The sequence below is a fragment of the Lacerta agilis genome, chromosome 5 (assembly GCF_009819535.1).
Source record: "Lacerta agilis isolate rLacAgi1 chromosome 5, rLacAgi1.pri, whole genome shotgun sequence".
Lineage (NCBI taxonomy): Eukaryota > Metazoa > Chordata > Lepidosauria > Squamata > Lacertidae > Lacerta > Lacerta agilis.
Window position 1 is genome coordinate 64,872,125 of NC_046316.1, and position 19,262 is coordinate 64,891,386.

At 38.5% G+C, this 19,262-nt stretch overlaps 1 protein-coding gene across 3 annotated transcripts in view; it reads right to left on the reverse strand.

The window, feature by feature from the left end:
* Positions 1-581: 581 nt before the first annotated feature.
* Positions 582-19,262, reverse strand: part of SLC25A36 (solute carrier family 25 member 36) — a 37,106-nt gene continuing 18,425 nt past the window's right edge. For 2 of the 3 annotated variants that reach the window (XM_033150245.1, XM_033150243.1), the window contains 5 exons: positions 16,388-16,465; positions 11,595-11,695; positions 3,693-3,759; positions 2,868-3,157; positions 2,305-2,498 (listed from right to left, as the gene is read on the reverse strand). In XM_033150245.1, the coding sequence (XP_033006136.1) occupies positions 2,305-2,498; positions 2,868-3,157; positions 3,693-3,759; positions 11,595-11,695; positions 16,388-16,465 (730 nt within the window). Of the gene's footprint in view, positions 2,499-2,867; positions 3,158-3,692; positions 3,760-11,594; positions 11,696-16,387; positions 16,466-19,262 lie in introns of all 3 variants that reach the window. The other variant, XM_033150244.1, reaches the window with a different exon arrangement.

The following is a 19,262-nucleotide window of genomic DNA, read 5'->3' on the forward strand; positions in this document are numbered from 1 at the left end:
CTCCCCACCCCCAGAAGTAACTCAGGCTTATAATTAAAGAATTTAACATTTCACACTTTGGCCTTTATATGGTCCTTTAGCACATTTGCCATTTCTTACCCATGGATGACAGCAGCAAAATCTACAAATATTTATATGCAGGAAGAAACTAGCTTAAAACACAGGTTACTGAAGAACAGTTCCTTTAAATAGGTTTTCATATTAATCACTAAAGGAATATGACTACATTTGCCAAGTTTATGGTAATGTGCGTATAATGGCTATAATGAGATCACTTACAACATTAAGGAAAAGAAATAGACTTGTTTGCTCCCTACTGAAAAAACCTGACAGGTCACTGTTCTTCATTAGTGACTCTAGCAAGGAGTGGTACTGAACACTATCTTCAGACCAATGGTTTGCAAGCCTACATTGAGACATTTCTGCCACAGGCCGGAGGACACATAAACCCAAAGAAACTGCTGTTCGGACTGTGCACACATTTGACAGTTCCAGCATTATTTGGCCTAGCAAAATAAAGCCATGATATGCCTGTTTCTGCACAGTTCAGAGAGGAATAAAATGTCGTATTTTTTTAAAAAACAACTTTTTCATGAGCTGAGCATTACAAAGATTAGGGTACAGGACTGCCAAGAGGAAGCACTTATGTTTAATTGCTATAAGTGAGTGAGATATAAACACACTCAACATTTATCTGGTTTAGGGTGGAATCCTATAAAGACTTAACCTGGGAATAAGTCCTACTGAACTCAACAAGGATTATTCCCAAGGAGAAAAGCATCAGATTGCACTCTGAAACTACTTGGTGGCAGGGTTGTGCTCTAAATTACAAATCTTCTCCCCTGGTGTCATTACCATTTAACACAGCTGCATTGTAATGACAGGACGTATGTTAAAAGGTAAAAATGTAGGGTGTGTTTATTGTTAGAACCAACAGGTTATCTGCATTATTTCGAGTGGCCTGCTTTGTCAATGTTGCTTTTCAAAGATAATGTGAATCATGCAAATGTCTGCTCTTAAAATGCAGCAGTACATGCTGTATAAGAAGCATTAAGATGTTCAAAGTCAAACATTGGGGAAAACCACTTATGTGGTTTTCTGCAAAGTGCTTCAGGAGCAAGCAAGGAATAAAGCAAAAGGCGATGCCTAAACCCCAAGGTATTCAATTATCTTCTCTGGTTCATTCCAAGCCACAATCTTAGCACTCAATTTTTGACATGGCTAAAGTGTGCCCTATGTGTTACTGAAATCTAGTAGAGTTTGGTATTCTAGTTACAGCAGTATTAGGTTAGTTTAGGTAAAAGCCCTAGATGAACATAAGTTTGTTTAAAGCAAGCACAATGCTGCGTAAGCACCCAATATCCTGCCGTTTAATCACATACTGTTTGTCGGTTTGCAAGGATTTAAAAGCAGCATGCTAAAAGCCCTTCCAACACACCAAGCCAATTTCTCTTTGCTGGTGGTTTGCTCCACAATGCTGTGGTCCTTAATACATTTAGAGGTGTTTTAAGTTCCAAAGGGATTTATGGACACAAATTGTACAAAACTGGAGACAGGAGGATTTGATTTCAGGTGGATCTTAAGGCTCTTCTCTATTTCCACTGTAGAAAATACTCAGGGCAATTAAAACAGCATACTGCTGCAACACTAGGGTCTGATATTAAAGCAAGTGGAACTCAGTACAAAACAAACAGCCTGTCGCCCATCTTCACCTCTACAAATAAAGGCCACCTTTTCTGTAGTAAGAAACCTAAGTTCCCTGTCAGATCCCCTGAGGTAGTAAAGTGGGAAGCTTAGTGAATCTTCGTCTTTCATTTTATTTCAGACTGCAAAAGTGGAGTTTCAAGAGATAAGCATTTATGAATCTGCTTTAAATGAGCACAGGCATACCCTTCAAACTGGCTACTGTGCAGTAACAGAAAATACATTTTAAACCAGCAATGAACGCGAGTCGAAAAAGAGATGTACGCTTTCCAGTGAGAACACACATGTTGTTACTTCCCTTCCTTGCTCACAACCAAGTGTCTGATGCTCACTGCATAGCGTTAGAAAAGTTGACACAATAGGAGAAAATTGCAACGTTGAAATATGAGGAGTTTAAAGGCAATCCTTTAGGAGCAGCTTCAGATCACCACATTGCAAAAGACACCATATGATGAGGCAGCATGACTGCCTAATAGCCTTCCATTTTGTCCATAGCTGCATGTTCTTGATAGATTTTACTCCTACCTACCCACACTGAGAGTTCATGGTCCACTGCAAGCTTTTGGTCTTTCATCTTCCTGAACACAGCTGGTAATATTGCTATCCATTCAGTAAGTAGACTACCACTTCATACGTAGACATCATTATAGCTGTGTTTGGAATCTGTCTAATCAGATGCGTTGTTAGGCCACGGTATAGGGCGTTATAGCCTTCTTCTCGCACAAGCAAAGACAGTGTCTGAAAAAAAGACCTGTACTTTGTTCCTTCTTCTCGTAGTCTTGTTCGCACAACCTCTGCATCAAAAAAGGAGAAAACATTTTATCTTGAGGACAGCTTTCCACAATCTTGGAAGGATCACAGTGTTGCCTACTTCTACAATGCATTACTTATTTCATCCGTTGCAGGACACATTTTTTAAGCCAAAACAGTACTCAAAAGCAACATATAAGACAATAGAGCAGTATATAAAAAGAAAAAAAAGGGTATTAAAATACTAAAACCTGTGCACAGGCAAAATGTGATAAATGTATTGGGTTATAGGCAATTGGGAAACATCTTTTTAAAATAGCAAAATATTTACCAAAACAAAAGTAACTTATCTCTTGCATTGGAAAAAATATATATATTTGGTTGCTGATTTGCTTAAGAAAAGCCTCCCTTACCATGTGGATAGGCTATGGATGTAGCACAAGTTTTCGAAGTAGCTGCAGCCATCATCATGCCAACAAAGTCAGATGCTTCTTTGACAGTTTCATCTTCCTCATCCATAGCAGAAGCAGACTTATACTCCAAAAGTCTTCGCTTAATACTCTCATAAATAACAAAGTGAATAACAGTTTCTGATATGCCTGCATAGCTCGCAGACATTCCTCGGTAAAACCCTTTAATTCCATCTGTCTGATAAACCCTGCGCACACATTCAAAAGCGCTCATCCGTTTTTCTCCACGATTCCTGAAAGAGGGGGGAGAAATTCAACACTCAGAAGAGCTTTAATATATTTTGCCAGATGCAGACACCACTCCCCATATCTGTAAAAGTTTCCCATTTCATTATTTCATTTTGTAAGTCTACTTGCAAGCTACAGAAAACATACACCTTTCATATGAACACTGAAATGACATCTAAAACTAGCCCAGGTGTTCAGGTTATATATTCAGATGTTACAGAAATCATAAGAGGTACTGATGATTGTTGTTGTTTAGTCGTGTCGTGACCCCATGGACCAGAGCACGCCAGGCACTCCTGTCTTCCACTGCCTCCCACAGTTTGGTCAGACTCATGTTGGTAGCCTGGAGAACACTGTCCAACCATCTCGTCCTCTGTCGTACCCTTCTCCTTGTGCCCTCAATCTTTCCGAACATCAGGGTCTTTTCCGGGGAGTGATGATACTTCACACCAAATCTCCTAAAGACCATTCCCAGCAACTTCATATAGATATTAAATAGCATTGGGGACAATATTCACATTTTTAAAAGGAGTTCAATACCTTGCATCAAGTTGTAATCGTGTCTTTATTAGCCAAATTGGATTGGTTGCGGTGATTGCAGTGAAACCTAAATAAATATTAAAAAAGAAAGATTAGTTTTGCAAACATAATGAAAAACAGCAAAGCTAAAACATGAATAAAGACACAAGTTGATACAAACTGACTTGTGCTATGCTAATGGTTAAAAACCAAAAGTAGGCATCTTGACATTTTATTGTTTTTTCCAGTCCACGTAGCCAATATTTTTTTTGCAAGATTTCAATAAAATAAAGCCTCTTTATTTTTTCTTAGTAACTAGCCATAAGTACATCTAGAACCCAATTTCTGCCCATTTATTCATTAAAAATATCTTTCAAACAGCCAGAGTGAGACTAGGCTAACTGAATTTAAATGCACTCCAAACAAAAGCAAACTGCAGTGAAACTAAATCATGCCAGAAGAGTCTAAAATGTTCTCTGCAAATTTAATTTATAAAACAGAACTACAAATCAAATCATAAAAACATGTTAACTACTTAATGTTGTACAGCTCAGAGACACGTTACTGTACATCAACACAGCATAGTTTATACAGTATAATTTAGCAGGATGTTGTATTAATTGTGCCAGTGAGTTCCACTAGCATTCAAAGCAAGGGTTTTTGGTTGGTCCCAGGAATACTTGTACAAACATACAAAAATGAGTTTTGAAAGGAAAGTAGCTACTCAAAATCTAAACAGGATTAACAGCCAATAATGTGACTGTTTTGCCACTTGCAAATAACATCTCTCACTACACTACACTACCATAAAGAATAGAAAAGCAGGAAGGAGGGCAGCTTTTGAGAACTGTACAGTTATAATATAAAATGCATTGTATATCCGGTAAAATGTCTGCAGAAGGGAGGTTGGGAATTTGTTGTGCTCAGAGTACCCAATTTATTACTATTTATTCAACTGGAATGACATGCAAATCATTCCTCTAACCATGCAAATCCTGCTCTCCTCTTGCAGAAGTGAGTGTTCAGGAACACCTTTTGCGGTGCATCTCCCATGCACATTTCACAACAGAATGGAAAAGCCTACTAGTGAACTAGACAAAAAGGAAAGTTTGCATACCAGTCCCCCCCCCCCCGATAATTTCTATTGGTATTCACATCGGCTGGAAACTTGCACATAAGTTTAACTGAAAAGGTTAATAAAAGAAGTGCCAAAGGATCTTAACTGTTTTAACATTTAGTTGATGTTACAAAACTTTTTCTTACTTCATGTCATAAAAAGCACACTTTAATTACTTGCACAGAAGCAGAACTGGTAATTAATATTGTTTGGCTAAATGGCAATATGCCTAGCTAATGTTAAGCTCCTTTTAATGTTTGCATCCCTCAAGTCATTGTTCTTCCTAAACACAGGCATCATATTTGGCTTTTAGCCACAGAAATACTGCATAAGTGCATTAATAGTGGAAGGGTTCTTTTTTGGTTTCGTACTTGAAGAGGAAGGCCAATGGTTCAACAAACCTGGAGAATTGGTTTAGATATTGCCAATGCATACGGGATATAATACAGGACACAAAAGGAACTGTGCCCTAGCAGCCCTAGATTAATCACTATGAAATGGTTTTATGGAGAGTTAACTAAATTGTCTGCCTGCCAGTGATGTTTACTGCTTACAGCACATGTAGACACAGGTCTACTCAGAAGCAAATACACTGAGTACAATGCGGCTAACTTCCAGGTAAGTGTGTAAAGGTCTGTAGCCTTAATGTATTTCTAATTGGTAATATAAAGGGGAACAGAAGCAGAGAAGAGAATGGGTACAACATTCCATGAACCCAATTTCAAGTCCTGGGTATAAATGCAAGCAAACATGCTTATACTTAGCATCTTTGGAACCTATACAAGCCTAAAAAGGAAGAGAATCAAGACACTGCGTATGTTGGACAATGTTTATGTCCCTTGTTACAACTGAGGAAGTAACAATGTACTTAATGCAACTCAGAAGAGTATTTAGCACTGGGCAGATTGTGCCCAGTTTTTACTTTTAAGACTTAAGCAATGCTCAGCTTTATAATACTGCAATCCCAAATTTAAAAGCACCAAGGTGCTTGGACACACACACAAAAAAAACTGCTGGAGGGAAAGTTCACTAAAACAAATGCACATGCTACAAAAGAGGGGTTAATCTTTTGGCAGTTGTTGAATCAATCCATCAGATCGCGTTTAAAACTTGGCTAAATTTTACAAGCTATTATGAGGGTTCAAATGCTGCTCATAGGAATGTCTCATACCAAAATGCATTTAAACTGTGACTATATATGACTTCAGCTTTGACCCAGCTGCATATCTATAGGGCTGGATCCAAATTTTCCATGATCAGAGGAAAGTGAAGATTTTTTAATTTTTTTTGCCAATTCGTTCTTTTCCCTGAACATCTGCTCCATGGGGTAGGAGACTATCTGAACAGCATGGGGATGGTGCTAGGGGGTGGGAAATCAGAAAAAATTACCTTCTCCCACTCTCCATCCTCCAGTAGGAGCCTCCATTGGATCAGAGTCCCTTATGTGAATGGAAGAAGCCCTTTAGTTTGTGTAAATGTGTAATGTTTTAGTTAATTATTATCTTTAAATACTGGAATTCAATGCAAAATATTTAAGGCCATTTATATGGCTCAATTAAAACAAAACAAAAAGCTGCTCAGTGCAATCTGTGTGTATGTGTGTATTTGACTCAGAAGTCCTAGTATGTGTGTATTTGACTCAGAAGTCCTAGTATGCAATGGGAATTATAGGCCTTATTTTAGTCTGCTATTTATTTCTGAAAGCAATTCATGTGAACCTCTAACCAAATAAGGAGCTTAAAAATAAAACAGCTAAGATCCCAGGTATGTATCTGTGTTGTCTCTGTTCACAAGGGATAATGTATTGATAGATGCATGTGAATACATATTATGCCAACAAAATTTAAATAGAAAGGAAAGACTGTGGTGACACATATAGTTAACTGTACTATTATTTAAGGGCAGTTCTGAAATACTTTGCCTAAATAAAATAGAAATATATAAATTAAAGATAGGAATCCTACGGATTGTCAATAAGGACTGTAATTTCACCAACTTGGCTAAACACGCAACAGTAGTCCATAAAACTGTTTTTCCACCTTTCCCCAGGCTGCACTGGAAGGAATAGCTGGGTGATGTATTAAAACAATGTATACAACTGGAATTCAAATAAAAATATTCCTCTTACATTGTTTGTTTAAGAGTGGTTACAAACCCAAGGTGTGGTTCTTACGCTAGAGGCTGCAAGAGACGCTCAGTTCAGTACTCACGAGGTTTAAGTTAGTCCATATTTCTGCAGGAAGTGACCTGCGGATGGGGAGCATGAGATGACACGATCTCACTCTTTTCACGGGAGAAATGTACAGTAAATGCCTAAAATAGACACAGGCTTTTCTGTATCATAACAACAAGCAGTGACCTCATCAGACATATGTGACAAAACTGAATCCCAATGGAAGGATTTGTGAATTAGTAAATGTGAGATCTAACTTTTTAAAAAAGTTTAGAACAATAAAAAAGGAAAAAAGTAGTACAGGCCACAGGTATTTTTTAAAAAAAAGTTTTGCAAAATGCACTGAGTACTGAAATTTCTGCCATCTGCAGCAGTTTAACCATTTAATAGCTTGCAAAATACTTACCTATACTTGTTTTTAAAAGCCCAAAGTGCTGGGTGTGTATGTGCGAAATGTCAAATAAAAATGCTAACCTTGTCACAATGGGCAGAAAAACAAGCCTTAAAGTCACGTTGAAACCATTTTAATTTAAAATTTGAGACATGCCTGAATTGAATAACTTGTACCTATTTTGCAAATGTTTGAAGTTATAGATTAAGCTAATTTTGAGTCTTTGGGAAGTATAAAGCAAGGGGAAGACAGGCAAAATTAGAACAGATCACATAACTCAATTAAGCCATTAACTTCTCTCTTCGGTTATAATGGAAAGCAGGACTAAGTGTAACTTGACAGAACGTCTTCCATACAACTTTTTAAACTTGTGTCTATGAGTTCGTTCTATGAAAACAGCAAATGACTTAACAGTAAAGGGCATGAGGTTATCAAAGATTACAGAGCATGTTGTAGTTGATGGAACAGGAATGCTCCTTAGAACACAATAGCTTCCAACTGTTCCACCAAACAGTTTGGTGTATAGTGTCAACAAAATCACAAAAGAAAGTGTCACTGCTCTTTAACCCAAAGTAGCATTGCTCTCCGTTACATGTGAAACTCTGAAATTCACAATGCACTACCCCACCGCAACACCACCTCAAAGGACAAGGTAGAATGAAATGCCCAGCTTCCACACATTCAAGAGGGTATATTATACTAAACTGAATCATGTAATTCTGTATCATGGACTGGCTGGACACAGTGGAATGGTGGGAGGCACCAGGAAGAAGGCATGTCAGAGCCCAGGTGGGACGATGATGAGTGGTCAGAGGGAGAAGAGAGAGAAGACTAGGAGAAGGTGCTGTTGGAAGCTGAAGAGGTAACAGGGTTTAGTGAGCAGGAAGAGTCTAGCAGAGATAAGTCCAGAATCTGAAGCAGGAGCAGATGGAGACCAAGAGACAGGGATGAGTCAGACTGGTAAAGAAGCCAGGGTGTCTCCCCTCCTGCTGTGACAAGCTCCCTTTCCCCTGGTCTCGCAGGACCCAAAGTGGTATGAAGAGGGAAGAGCAGAGACAGACATGTCGGTGGAGTCTCAGATTGCTTGGGAAGGACTCGTGAGAGGAGATTTAGCCAGCTTTGGAAAGGTAGGGATCTTCAGTCCCCACAACTGCCTCATAGGGACAAGATCTACCAGGAAGAGTTGCTGTGCTAATTAGACCTGGCTCCTCTGAGCAGGCTTTGTTTCTGCTAATAGTTAACTTCACATACTCCATGTGATTTATTGCTGGCTGGCTTCCTGACATTCTGTATACACACTGGAGTGTATGCAAGGCTTTAGACTGAGATGATAGACTCATTTTGGAGCTAGCTTTTTTTTGTAACTGAGGCAACTAAATATCTTTGAGGAGTTCTGTTAATTTCCCTGTACAAGTATAGTTTGCAAAGGAAAAAAAATCCAATCAGGCTTTCTTTACATTCTTAGACTAGTTTATTTTTGCTATTTCTATTCAGCAAAGCAAATGGAGCTTAAAAATAAGGCATTTTGTTGATTGAACTCACTAGGCAACATATTGAGGGTGGAATGAGAGCATGATGGCAGTCTGGCTGGATAAGGGTCCCCTGGGTTCTGCAGCAATTCTATAGCTGAATACAAGTGGCCCTGCATACTGGTCTAACTTAACCCCAAATACATTCCAGAATGAAGGATGATAAGCAACTCCAATAAGGGTTGTGAAAAAAATGTCTGACAAAAATGCTTCTTCTTCATTAGAGAGTGAAAGTACAATAAAAATTAGGTACAGAATAGCATGAATTTTAAACATTTCAGATTTTGAAAGATTTTTTTAGAAATTTAAAAAGAAATACTGTCTACAAGGTTTCAAATAAAAGCTAATTTAAAAAATATTCCACAACCGAAACAGAGTATAGCAATATTCTGAGTGTGTAATTTGGAGACTGTTTTGGTGTCAAGTGACTCAAATCAAATGGTATATATATTTACAATTGCTAGTGATATGAAAGCACAATAAAAACATCTATTAAAAAAGGTTTCAATAAAATATTTTTTTTGAGAAGCCAAGACAGAAAAACGCCTCATACTTCTTAATTGTTCAAGCAACTTTGAATTTTAAGCCAAAACAGACCTTGTGGGTACAATTGTTAATAGCATAATTTAGTGCATTCAATGAAAGTTTTAAGAAGCAATTAGAAAAGTGACAAGGTTAGCATTTTTTTCTTACAAGCTATGTTAACGGCCCTTTATATTAGTTGTATGGCTACACAGCCAACACTATGAATCAGTATTTTATGCATCTTTAGCGGAGGTTTTAAAATGGAGTCTATGGGATTTCTAGCATCCTAAAGCTATGCTAGTTCAAGAGGAAAAAAATAGCTACCTTTCGAGCCAATCTGCATGGGACATTCTTTCACCAACCATGTGGTTTAGGTGCATAACTGCAAAGCTGAACGTTAATGCTCCGTCAGTATTGCATGAGCACAAGAGCAAAATAATTTCTAGTGGTAAGATCAAAGCCACAGAAGTGCAAAAGAGGCAGCTTCGCATTTTAAAAGTAGAATAAAATATGTACAGGTCTTAAAATGACAAACAGAAATATCTAAGTGTCTCAAGCGATTCAAAATTTAAGTTTCGTAAACCCAGGGTTTAAATAGCAAAAATTCAAATACCAATACAGAAATTATTACTGGACAAGTATGTAGATATGAAACTTGCCAACAAATCAGTTTTTCACATCTTTATTTAACAGGGTAAAGATGCACATCTCTTACGAAAAACAGATAAGGAACCTTTAAGTTAGTTCTGAATAACCTTCTGTGTGCAATATACATTGCATAAACTAAAAAATAATAATCTTAAGATTACTAATCCATTTTCTTATCTTCTGCTCTGCTCTTTTGTCAAGAGAAATAATATTTCTTTAGAAATTTCTCTGGAGGAAAAAAAAAACACAGGTAACAGAATAGTCTTTCATATTAACAAAGCCTCTGAAGCAATTAATTGAGGTGCAGTTTCAAAAGAATAGCCAACCACACAGTTATCCCTCTCCCACCCAACCCATTTCATCCCCCATGGATTCCTTCAGTGGAGTGTAAAAAGAGATAAATTATATTAGAAGTACAGTTCTAAGCATGCCAGACCATTATCTTAAGAACACAGTTTTCTTTTCTATTTATTTCTTAGATCTAACATTTTTTAGTTTTTAAAAAAGAACATTTGGGCCACAGTGCCCACTTCGGGAGAAACCTTATGCTACAGGGTTGGTTGAATTATTGGGCCATTATAATTTTCTTTCATCAGAACTATTTGTGAGCTACTCTAAAAATGTCTAAAATATTTGTAAGCTATATAGAGAAGATTCACAGCAGAAGCTATCATACTCCCTGCAAGTGTATTAAGAACTATTGTGTCCCACTTTAGCCCCATTCTTTTCTTTTGAAGAAACAGAAATCAATAAAAAAAAAACTCTACAAAACACGCCATGGCTGTTATGCTAGAGGAAGTACACAAAAAGAATCTACATTTAAGCCATGAACTGAAACATTCAGTAAATCCCCCTGGTTCCGGTGGGGCTACTCTTGGGGGAAAGGGTAGGCGGCACTGCACCCACAGGCTGTAAACCCATGCACAATGACTCTGGAGTAAAGCTCATGAAGTCAGCAGTACTGCAAAGAATTGTGCTGGATTGCATTTTTATTTCACTCTTTCCCCAAGAGGCTTATTCACCTCCAAAATAGGAAAAACATATTTACTGGCTTTCTATCACCTTATCAAAGTGGGGGGGAGGGGAACCAGATTTCCTAATACTGCAGCAAATTTTAAATATTTCAAGCATAGGAGGGTGACCAAAATCTGCTGGTATATTATTACAGAAAGTCAGAGCAGTTGTCTTAACATAGGAAGGAGTTTGCAAAATAAAATGAAGGGGCAAGGAGTGGTCTCATTGCTGGCTTCTTTAGTTCCTATAAAATTGGCTTAGCAAATTGGAAATTAAGTCCCCATGACTTACGTTATCTGGAATGACAGCAAGCAAGTCTGTTCATATACCATAAATTCTGTATTCATTCTCAAGCCATAAACTTTCATATGTAGCATTTCAGAACAGAAGACAGTCTGCCCAGCCATTCTGCCACTATACCCCGAACCAACCATTTCCTGTATTTCTGCAGCTCCCCATTCACCATAGCCACTCTAACACTAAAAGGCTTTCCACATAATTAAAGCACAAAGTTACAGATCCTTACCTGCTACTCCAGCTGAAGTCATGTGTACCTTCGTAGATTCTGGCTCAAATATATTATTCAGCATTTCCTTGCAATTGGAGTATGCAGCAAAATATATTGCTCTGAAAAGAAAACAAGTTAAATATGATCAATACAATACAGCTTTGTACTAAAACTAGTAACGGTGATGATAGTTGCATGGAAGTGCATTCCAAGCAGATAGGTCTCTTTCTCCATTGAAATATAAATGTACCATTGAAAGCAATAAAAGGAAGCAGTGCTAGTTCTTTCAGAAGTTCTGCAGAAAGACCCAAGCATGGATCCTCAACCTCACCACACTCTGTGAACTTCTAATTCCTCTTAGATCTGCATCATATGAATTACTAGAACTACTGGGTGGTGGTAAGAATACACCACAGTGGTACCTTGGGTTACATACACTTCAGGTTACAAACTCCGCTAACCCAGAAATAACGCTTCAGGATAAGAACGGAAATCGTGCTCTGGCGGCGCAGCAGCAGTGGGAGGTCCCATTAGCTAACGTGGTGCTTCAGGTTAAGAACAGTTTCAGGTTAAGAACGGACCTCCGGAATGAATTAAGTATGTAACCAGAGGTACCACTGTAGTGACTTTTGTAAGTTCTGACTTACAAAATGGCTAGGTCTGAACTGTGGCAAGTTGGTATGTTTCACCCTCTGTTGGATCCTTCAAGAGCACCAAGCAAGGACAATACAGTGGTACCTCTGGTTACGAACTTAATTAGTTCCAGAGGTCCGTTCTTAAGCTGAAACTGTTCTTATACTGAGGCGCGCTTTCATTAATGGAGCCTCCCGCTGAGTGTGCGCCTCTTGCATTTCCTAGTTTGCAGCTATTTCCGGGTTAGCGGAGCTCGTAACTTGAAGTGTTCATAACCAGAGGTACCACTGTATTGAGATGCTGCCATACAGTTGTACCTTGGTTCTCAAACGTGTTGGTACTCATACGTTTTGGCTCCCGAACACTGAAAACCCGAAGTGTTCCGGTTTTTAATGTACTTTGGAAGCTGAATGTTCGATGCAGCTTCCGCTTGAGTGCAGGAAGCTCCTGCAGCCAATCGGAAGCCGTGCCTTGGTTTGTGAACGGTTCCAGGAGTTGAACTGACTCCTGGAAGGGATTAAGGTCGACAACCAAGGTACCACTGTATTATGAAGTCATTTCAATACAGTTTTATATTTACAAAATAAATAAATAAATAAGAGATTTAGAAACTATCTTACATTGTCAAATGGAACATTACAAATAAAAATCAAATGCAAAATGCAGCCACATTTAAAGCTGCAAGATAGGGAAAAAAATATTCTTCTAAACAAACAAACGACACCCACAAGGGGGCCTTGCTTACAGCTGCAAGTTAATACAAGCAATGAAATGTTTTGGATGTTCAAAAGCATTATGAATCACCTACTATCATAGTTTTTCTCTCCACAGTCACTGAAAACCAAGAAAGTTGACCAGGCAACAGCTACATGTAGTAGGAGCACATAGTTTACTTGCTAACACAGTTGGTGAATGCAATCTTGTTATTTTTATTTTGTGAACCACCCTGTGATCTTCAGATGAAGGCCAGTATACAAATTTATTTAATTAATTAATTAGAACTAAGTAGTAAAAAGTTCTTTAACACTTGAGCTAGTTTTAAAAATCCAGCAATTTTTTTAAAAAAAGTGGTCCACTTTTTTAAATAGGGATTTAAAATTGCCACAGAGCACACCCAAGCCTTTCAAGCCATTCCCGAAGAAGCTATTTAGATCCAGCACAAAAACTAGTGCTTCACTTCATTTTCATGTTGAGATGTTTTAAAGTGCCTGATAGGCAAGTATATATATTTAGTTTTAAATGTTTAAAGCAGATAACAAACTACCCTAGTAAATACTGGTATATATTTGTTGCAAATAAATAAATAAATAAATAAATCATATAATCAACTTTTTGCAACATAGATAATCTTGCCACAAGGGGGCAGGAGAGAATTTTCTACAATCTTTATTATATATTTTATTTTAACAGCTTTGTTTCAAATTTGTGCTACTCTACATTACCTAACAAGTCACTTAAAACATATTTAATGTACACATAGTAATTAAGCACACACCAAGGAATAATTCTGTAATACTCTAAAATTTAACTGATGTACAGTACATTGACTTTTGAATGGTAGTAACATTTTACATGTTATAACAAAAAAAAACCACATACAATCAGCAGAGGTTGCTATATGAACAGCCTCTATATGAACAGTCTTCATGAAACAGAACATTAAGTTAACATCATTAGCTCCTCAAACATGCAGCCTTTCACAAGGACCTGATAAAGTGGTTGTTTTACGTGATGTAATGAACAAAATGGAATCCATAATCAATGGTGTATGCTATGCATGTTAAGAAACAAGCTTATTCAAACAGAGAGAAGCTGTTAAAGCTACTTAGTGGATGTTTAAATGAAACACAAAAGTATTTGTCCATGGCTGATGACTGGAAAAAGTGTGCTATGTTCATTCATAAGCCTGAGAATACATTAGCAAATGGACAAGCCTAGCATGAAAATTGGGTAAAGTCCACAGCCACATTTTAATGAGAAAGAGAGAGAAACAGGTTAAATTATTTCCTGAGGCTAATCTGAGACACAAAACACACAAGACTGCCTGCGCCTTTCTATGGCTTAAGGAGCTATACACCAAACTACTGCATTAAACTTATTAGAATACTATTCCCATCTTATGTGATACACCTTACTTTTGCCCACTTTCCTTGCAAATTAATGCAAGATGGCTACTACAGAATAATCTCTTCTTGTCAAGTTTAAAAGGAAAGCATCTGGTGGGTGAGGAAAAATGAACCGTTTGCCTTCAAGCCTCTTCCAGCTCTAATGCTGCACTCATATTACAGAGCATTATTACAGACACAAATTTCTGGACCACAATGTTAAAAAATACTGTGCACACAACAGCACCCCCAAATATTTATGAAATGGAAAAGGGCTAGGAAAAAAGAAAAATGTTGTTTCAGCAGAAACTTTTAGTAAGGAGCGGAGGTTGCAATACTAGGATCTATCATCAAGACAGAAACCTACTATTTCATTTTTATATTGCTGTGGTTTGTATTGTCTGCTATTTTGCACAATAAATGTGATTTATATGAGGCACAAACCAGCCAGAAATTAACTTTGGCTGAATTCTAACCCTAAAGTCAGGGTTTTAATATTAAGGAGCAAAGAGAATGGCTGTGAAGGAATCAGATACAGCTGCGATTTCTGAACGAGGAACAAGACAAAAAAAAAGTTTTCACAGTGTTATTTTGTAGACCCAATTCCATTAAAACCAGCCATACTGATTTTTTTTTTACACAAAATGCCTGGGACTGCTGTATTTGCCCACTATTGTAATGTACACTTTGTTTTAAGGATATACAAATGGTCCTTCTTCCCTCTGCTTACCAAACAACTACAATTATTTGCCTACGTGGCAACAGCTTACAGCAGAACAAAAGGAAACAGTATTTAGTATTATGGAAACTTTAAGCAGAGCAATATCCAAGATGGAAATGACACAGTACTGAAAAAGCAAAATGTTGCACACAAAGCAAAAAACTACCTAGAATAATAGTATCATGTCTGAACACATCCATGGCGTCTAAAGGGCTTCCCAACAGTCAAGTGAGAGTGGGCTGAAAGTTGGACCTGCCGGAATCAAATCTTTATTTCGTACAAAAGGTGGCTGGAGTGAATTCAGAGGAAACAGATCACTGTGTCTTAGTGAGCATTCAAAACTGGGCGTGCAGCCATTGTGACTCATGCACAGAACAGCTGTTTCTTGGCATATGCCTCCACCATTTTTGACATTACAATCTAATGATTTTTTTCCATAGCTCAGACCATACATTTATTGTCTTCTACAGAAACAAAGCAACAAATTATCTGCATTAAGTCTATTCTTCTGTTTCACTTGAGTATTTTGTACAGTATAAAAAACAGAAAACCTCTAGGACTTGTTATTGATCTCCAAATGAAATTACATCAGTTTCACAGTGTAATCCTAGCCCTGTATTGCTGATTGCTTGGGGGGGGGGCTAGAATGCCGACTAGGTGCCGCTGTGCTGGCCTCCACCAGCAGAGGAGGAAGAGTGGTGATGGGCTTCACCATGGCAGACATCACAGCTGCAGCCTAACAGGTGGAAAGCTATCACTGGTGATAGTAAGTAGAAAGCCCTGAAATGGGGACAAGCACTAGTGGCTTTGGATTCAAATCCCCATGGATCCTACAATAGACCCAGAATTTAGGTCACACAGGAATAGCAATATGGAAGGAAGCACTGCCCTGCACTTCTGCTTCTGGTCAGTGCAAACTCACAGAGCTTTGAATGAAACTACGAATTTGATGCGCTGGTCCTCCAAGCCCAATGTTTACATTGCTCTGCCAGTCTGTCTTTGGCAAAAATGGTATATAATCCCCTTTATGCTTTGGGGGAACAACACTGCAAAGTTAAAATTGTCCATAAAAGAAAAGAAAAAATAAATTTGACAACCATGGGGCAAGTTTCAACTCAAAAAGCACGCTCATTTTGTGAAAATGTTGTTGGTCCAATAAACATATTGTCTGGAGGCTGGTAGGGAAGGAAATGGCAGGAATCACCTCCTCCAGCAAAATCTGGAGGCAAATCATTCGCTTCAAAAGAGGAGAAAGTATTAGAAGATTTATTTGTCTGATAACATAATTACTTTGGAAAACTCTGCACATCTCCTAATCCTAAATAAGCTATGATAACATTGGTTCATTTTACCTGGATGGAGCCACGCCTACCAAATTAGGACCCAATCCCCGGAAAAGTGAGCGAGGGCCTTCCTTCTGTAAAATCATCCTGCAAAAGAAGCACACATGTAATAAAATACATATTTAGGTACATTGAAGTTATATTGAATCATTTTTTTTATTTCGAAGCACTAAACATATACAAACAGGCATGTGTATACGCTGCACTTTTCTACACTACAGGAACTAAACAAATGTTTGGGGGCTCTTTTGTCTTTTTGTACATTTTTCTTTTTTTAAAAAAAAGAAAGCCCCATCCTCACTTGCAGGACTCTTTTGTAGACAGGATCCCAGCCCAGCACAACTTCCTGCCATGGGGCCACATCAGCATTCCACCCCTGTCTGACTGGGGATATTGTCTACAAGGAGTTCTGAACTACTGTGAGCAATTACTCCCCACCACCACCTTCCATAGTTCTTCCTCCACTCTCACCCCCACCCCCACCCACACCATTCACTTGTTTTTTTCCTACATTGCATGCTGCATTGCTGCCGCCTCACTCCTTAAGCAACAACCATTCCTGTGTGTACCTATCTGCACTGTGCATGCAGAGAGCAGCTGCTGTTAGCATCTGTCCAACCACAGGATACTGTGGTCTTGAGGCCCACTGGTGGCCTCTGGCCCACAGTTTGAGAATGCGGACTTAACTGTGCTTGAGTCTACCCTACAATTACTCGCATGCAGGGAACCAGGGCTAAAACTACAGCACATAATGTCACTGCTGAATTTAATGTGATTTTATGATCAAATGGTTCTGGTGATTATATTCTTGCACAATTGTTTAAATTTTGTGTTGTTGGCTGCCTTGTGCTCCTAACTAGAGGAAACGTGGGATACAAGAATAATTTAAATTTGCAGTTGGCAGAGAGCTGGGGCAGCTGCAACTGTTCTTGAATGTCACATGTTAGTTAGACGTGTTCTAGTCTGGGTTCAGGCCCAGCCACTGGAATTAGTCTCCCTTGGTTGCCCTAAGGCATAACCTTTTTACAGAAACAGGAGAAGCTCCTGCTTCTTATGAATATTTTTTATTATTTTTAATACCTGTTTTTAACTATTTTTATTACTGCAAACTGCTTAGAGGATTTTTTTTTAATTAAAAAAAAAATCAAGTAGTACAGGCATACCCACCCACACAGCATCATTTAGTTCACACGTAGCCCCAGAAACCCAGAAGTGGGGGAAAGAGACCTGATGAGCCTCACCAAAGCCCCACTGCTCCACCAGCTGGCAAGTAGACCCTCCTCAGAGTCTGAAGTGGACATCCTCTTTAGGCTCCAGGGAGAGTCTCCTGGTGAGTAAGAGAGACAGCAGGGCTTCCCTGACCAGCTCAAATGATGTGTGGGGAATCTTCTTCTGTGTGCATCAGCAGAGCTTTGTTGAGCTGACAGGCAGCTCCTCATTTCACACAATTTCACTGACGTGTGCGGGGGTTCAGAACGTAACCCCTGCGTAAACGGGAAGTCGCCTGTATATAAATTTTGTTAAATACAAATAAAAACTGGCCACATCAAAAAGTGCCTTTAAAGAGAAATCACATTTCCTAAGAAGTCAGCACAGAATTTGTTTAAAGCTGGATGAGAAGAGTTAGACGATACACGTATCAGGGAACAAGACACTGCACTTAACATTTGGGTATTTAAACTATAACCCTTAAAATATAGTGCTCCAAGGGCACTAGGAATTCAGGATGAATTCAGGTAACTTTAGGTTCAAAGCCAAACTTGTTATCTAATCAGCATGTTGCAATATGCACCACATTATGCTTATCAATAGAGATAAAGTGTCCAATAATGTCAAAATTTCTTTAAAGCACTTCTTGTTCAAACAGAAATACAGGTTGATGACATAAAAAAACTAAGCAATCTACAAACAATGTTGCAAGAGACATTCACTTGGAACTGTTTGAACTGATCCAAGTACCTACATTCAATTCAACACAGTGGTTGAAAGAGTCAGTTTATTTATGCAGGCTGCACTAGAATAAAAGTCTCGTTCTGTCTCATTCTTCTATCCAAGTGCAAGACCAAAAGTCACGTTTGAAGCATGTAATTTTAAAAAAGGATCTGCTTGTAAATTACACTGTGCCTTCTGTAATCACCACTGAGAGGTCTGAGGTATGTTGCACGGCTGGATTCCTGAATGCCAATGCATCTAAGATTCATTATGTAAGGTATGATTTTGCAATCTTAACTATGGCGTATGTCACTGCACAACACCAACAACAAACAGTACAGCAAGCAATACATGAAAGACACTTCAGGAATTGTAGTTAATTTCATTGTTATGTTTAAAGCATTTTCTTAATCTTAAAAGGCAAATTTTCATTCAGGTTGAAATTGTCAAACATGCTGCCATTAAGTATCCCACAAGGTGCAGATCCTGATTCTACAACTAGGGGGGGGGGAAACCCACGAGGAAAACAGCAGCCTTCCAGGTACTTTAGCTGGCGCTCCTTAACATTTCTCAGTCCCATAAGCATGAAGAATTATTAAAGTGAGTGAAGTATGAATGGCTCAGTACCCCACAGTTGCTTATGCTTTTAGAAAATTTTAGAAAAGGCAGCATGACTGAAGACAACGCATCAGCCCATTCTCAGCACAGGAGGCTGGCTGGAGTTTGTCATCCTTGTTAGACACTGGAGGATGCTTAGGACATCATACATTTCTGGATCCCTCTTCCTACAGTGATAGTGCAAGACAGGTCATTATTACCTATCCATGTTGCAAATGGGATGTGGTGGCTGGGGCTGAAAAGACAGAATGCCCAAAGTAGGACTTCCTAGCTCACCACAGCTATTAGCTAAAAACAAATCTGTAAAAGCAACTACTTTGTACAAGTTACTTAC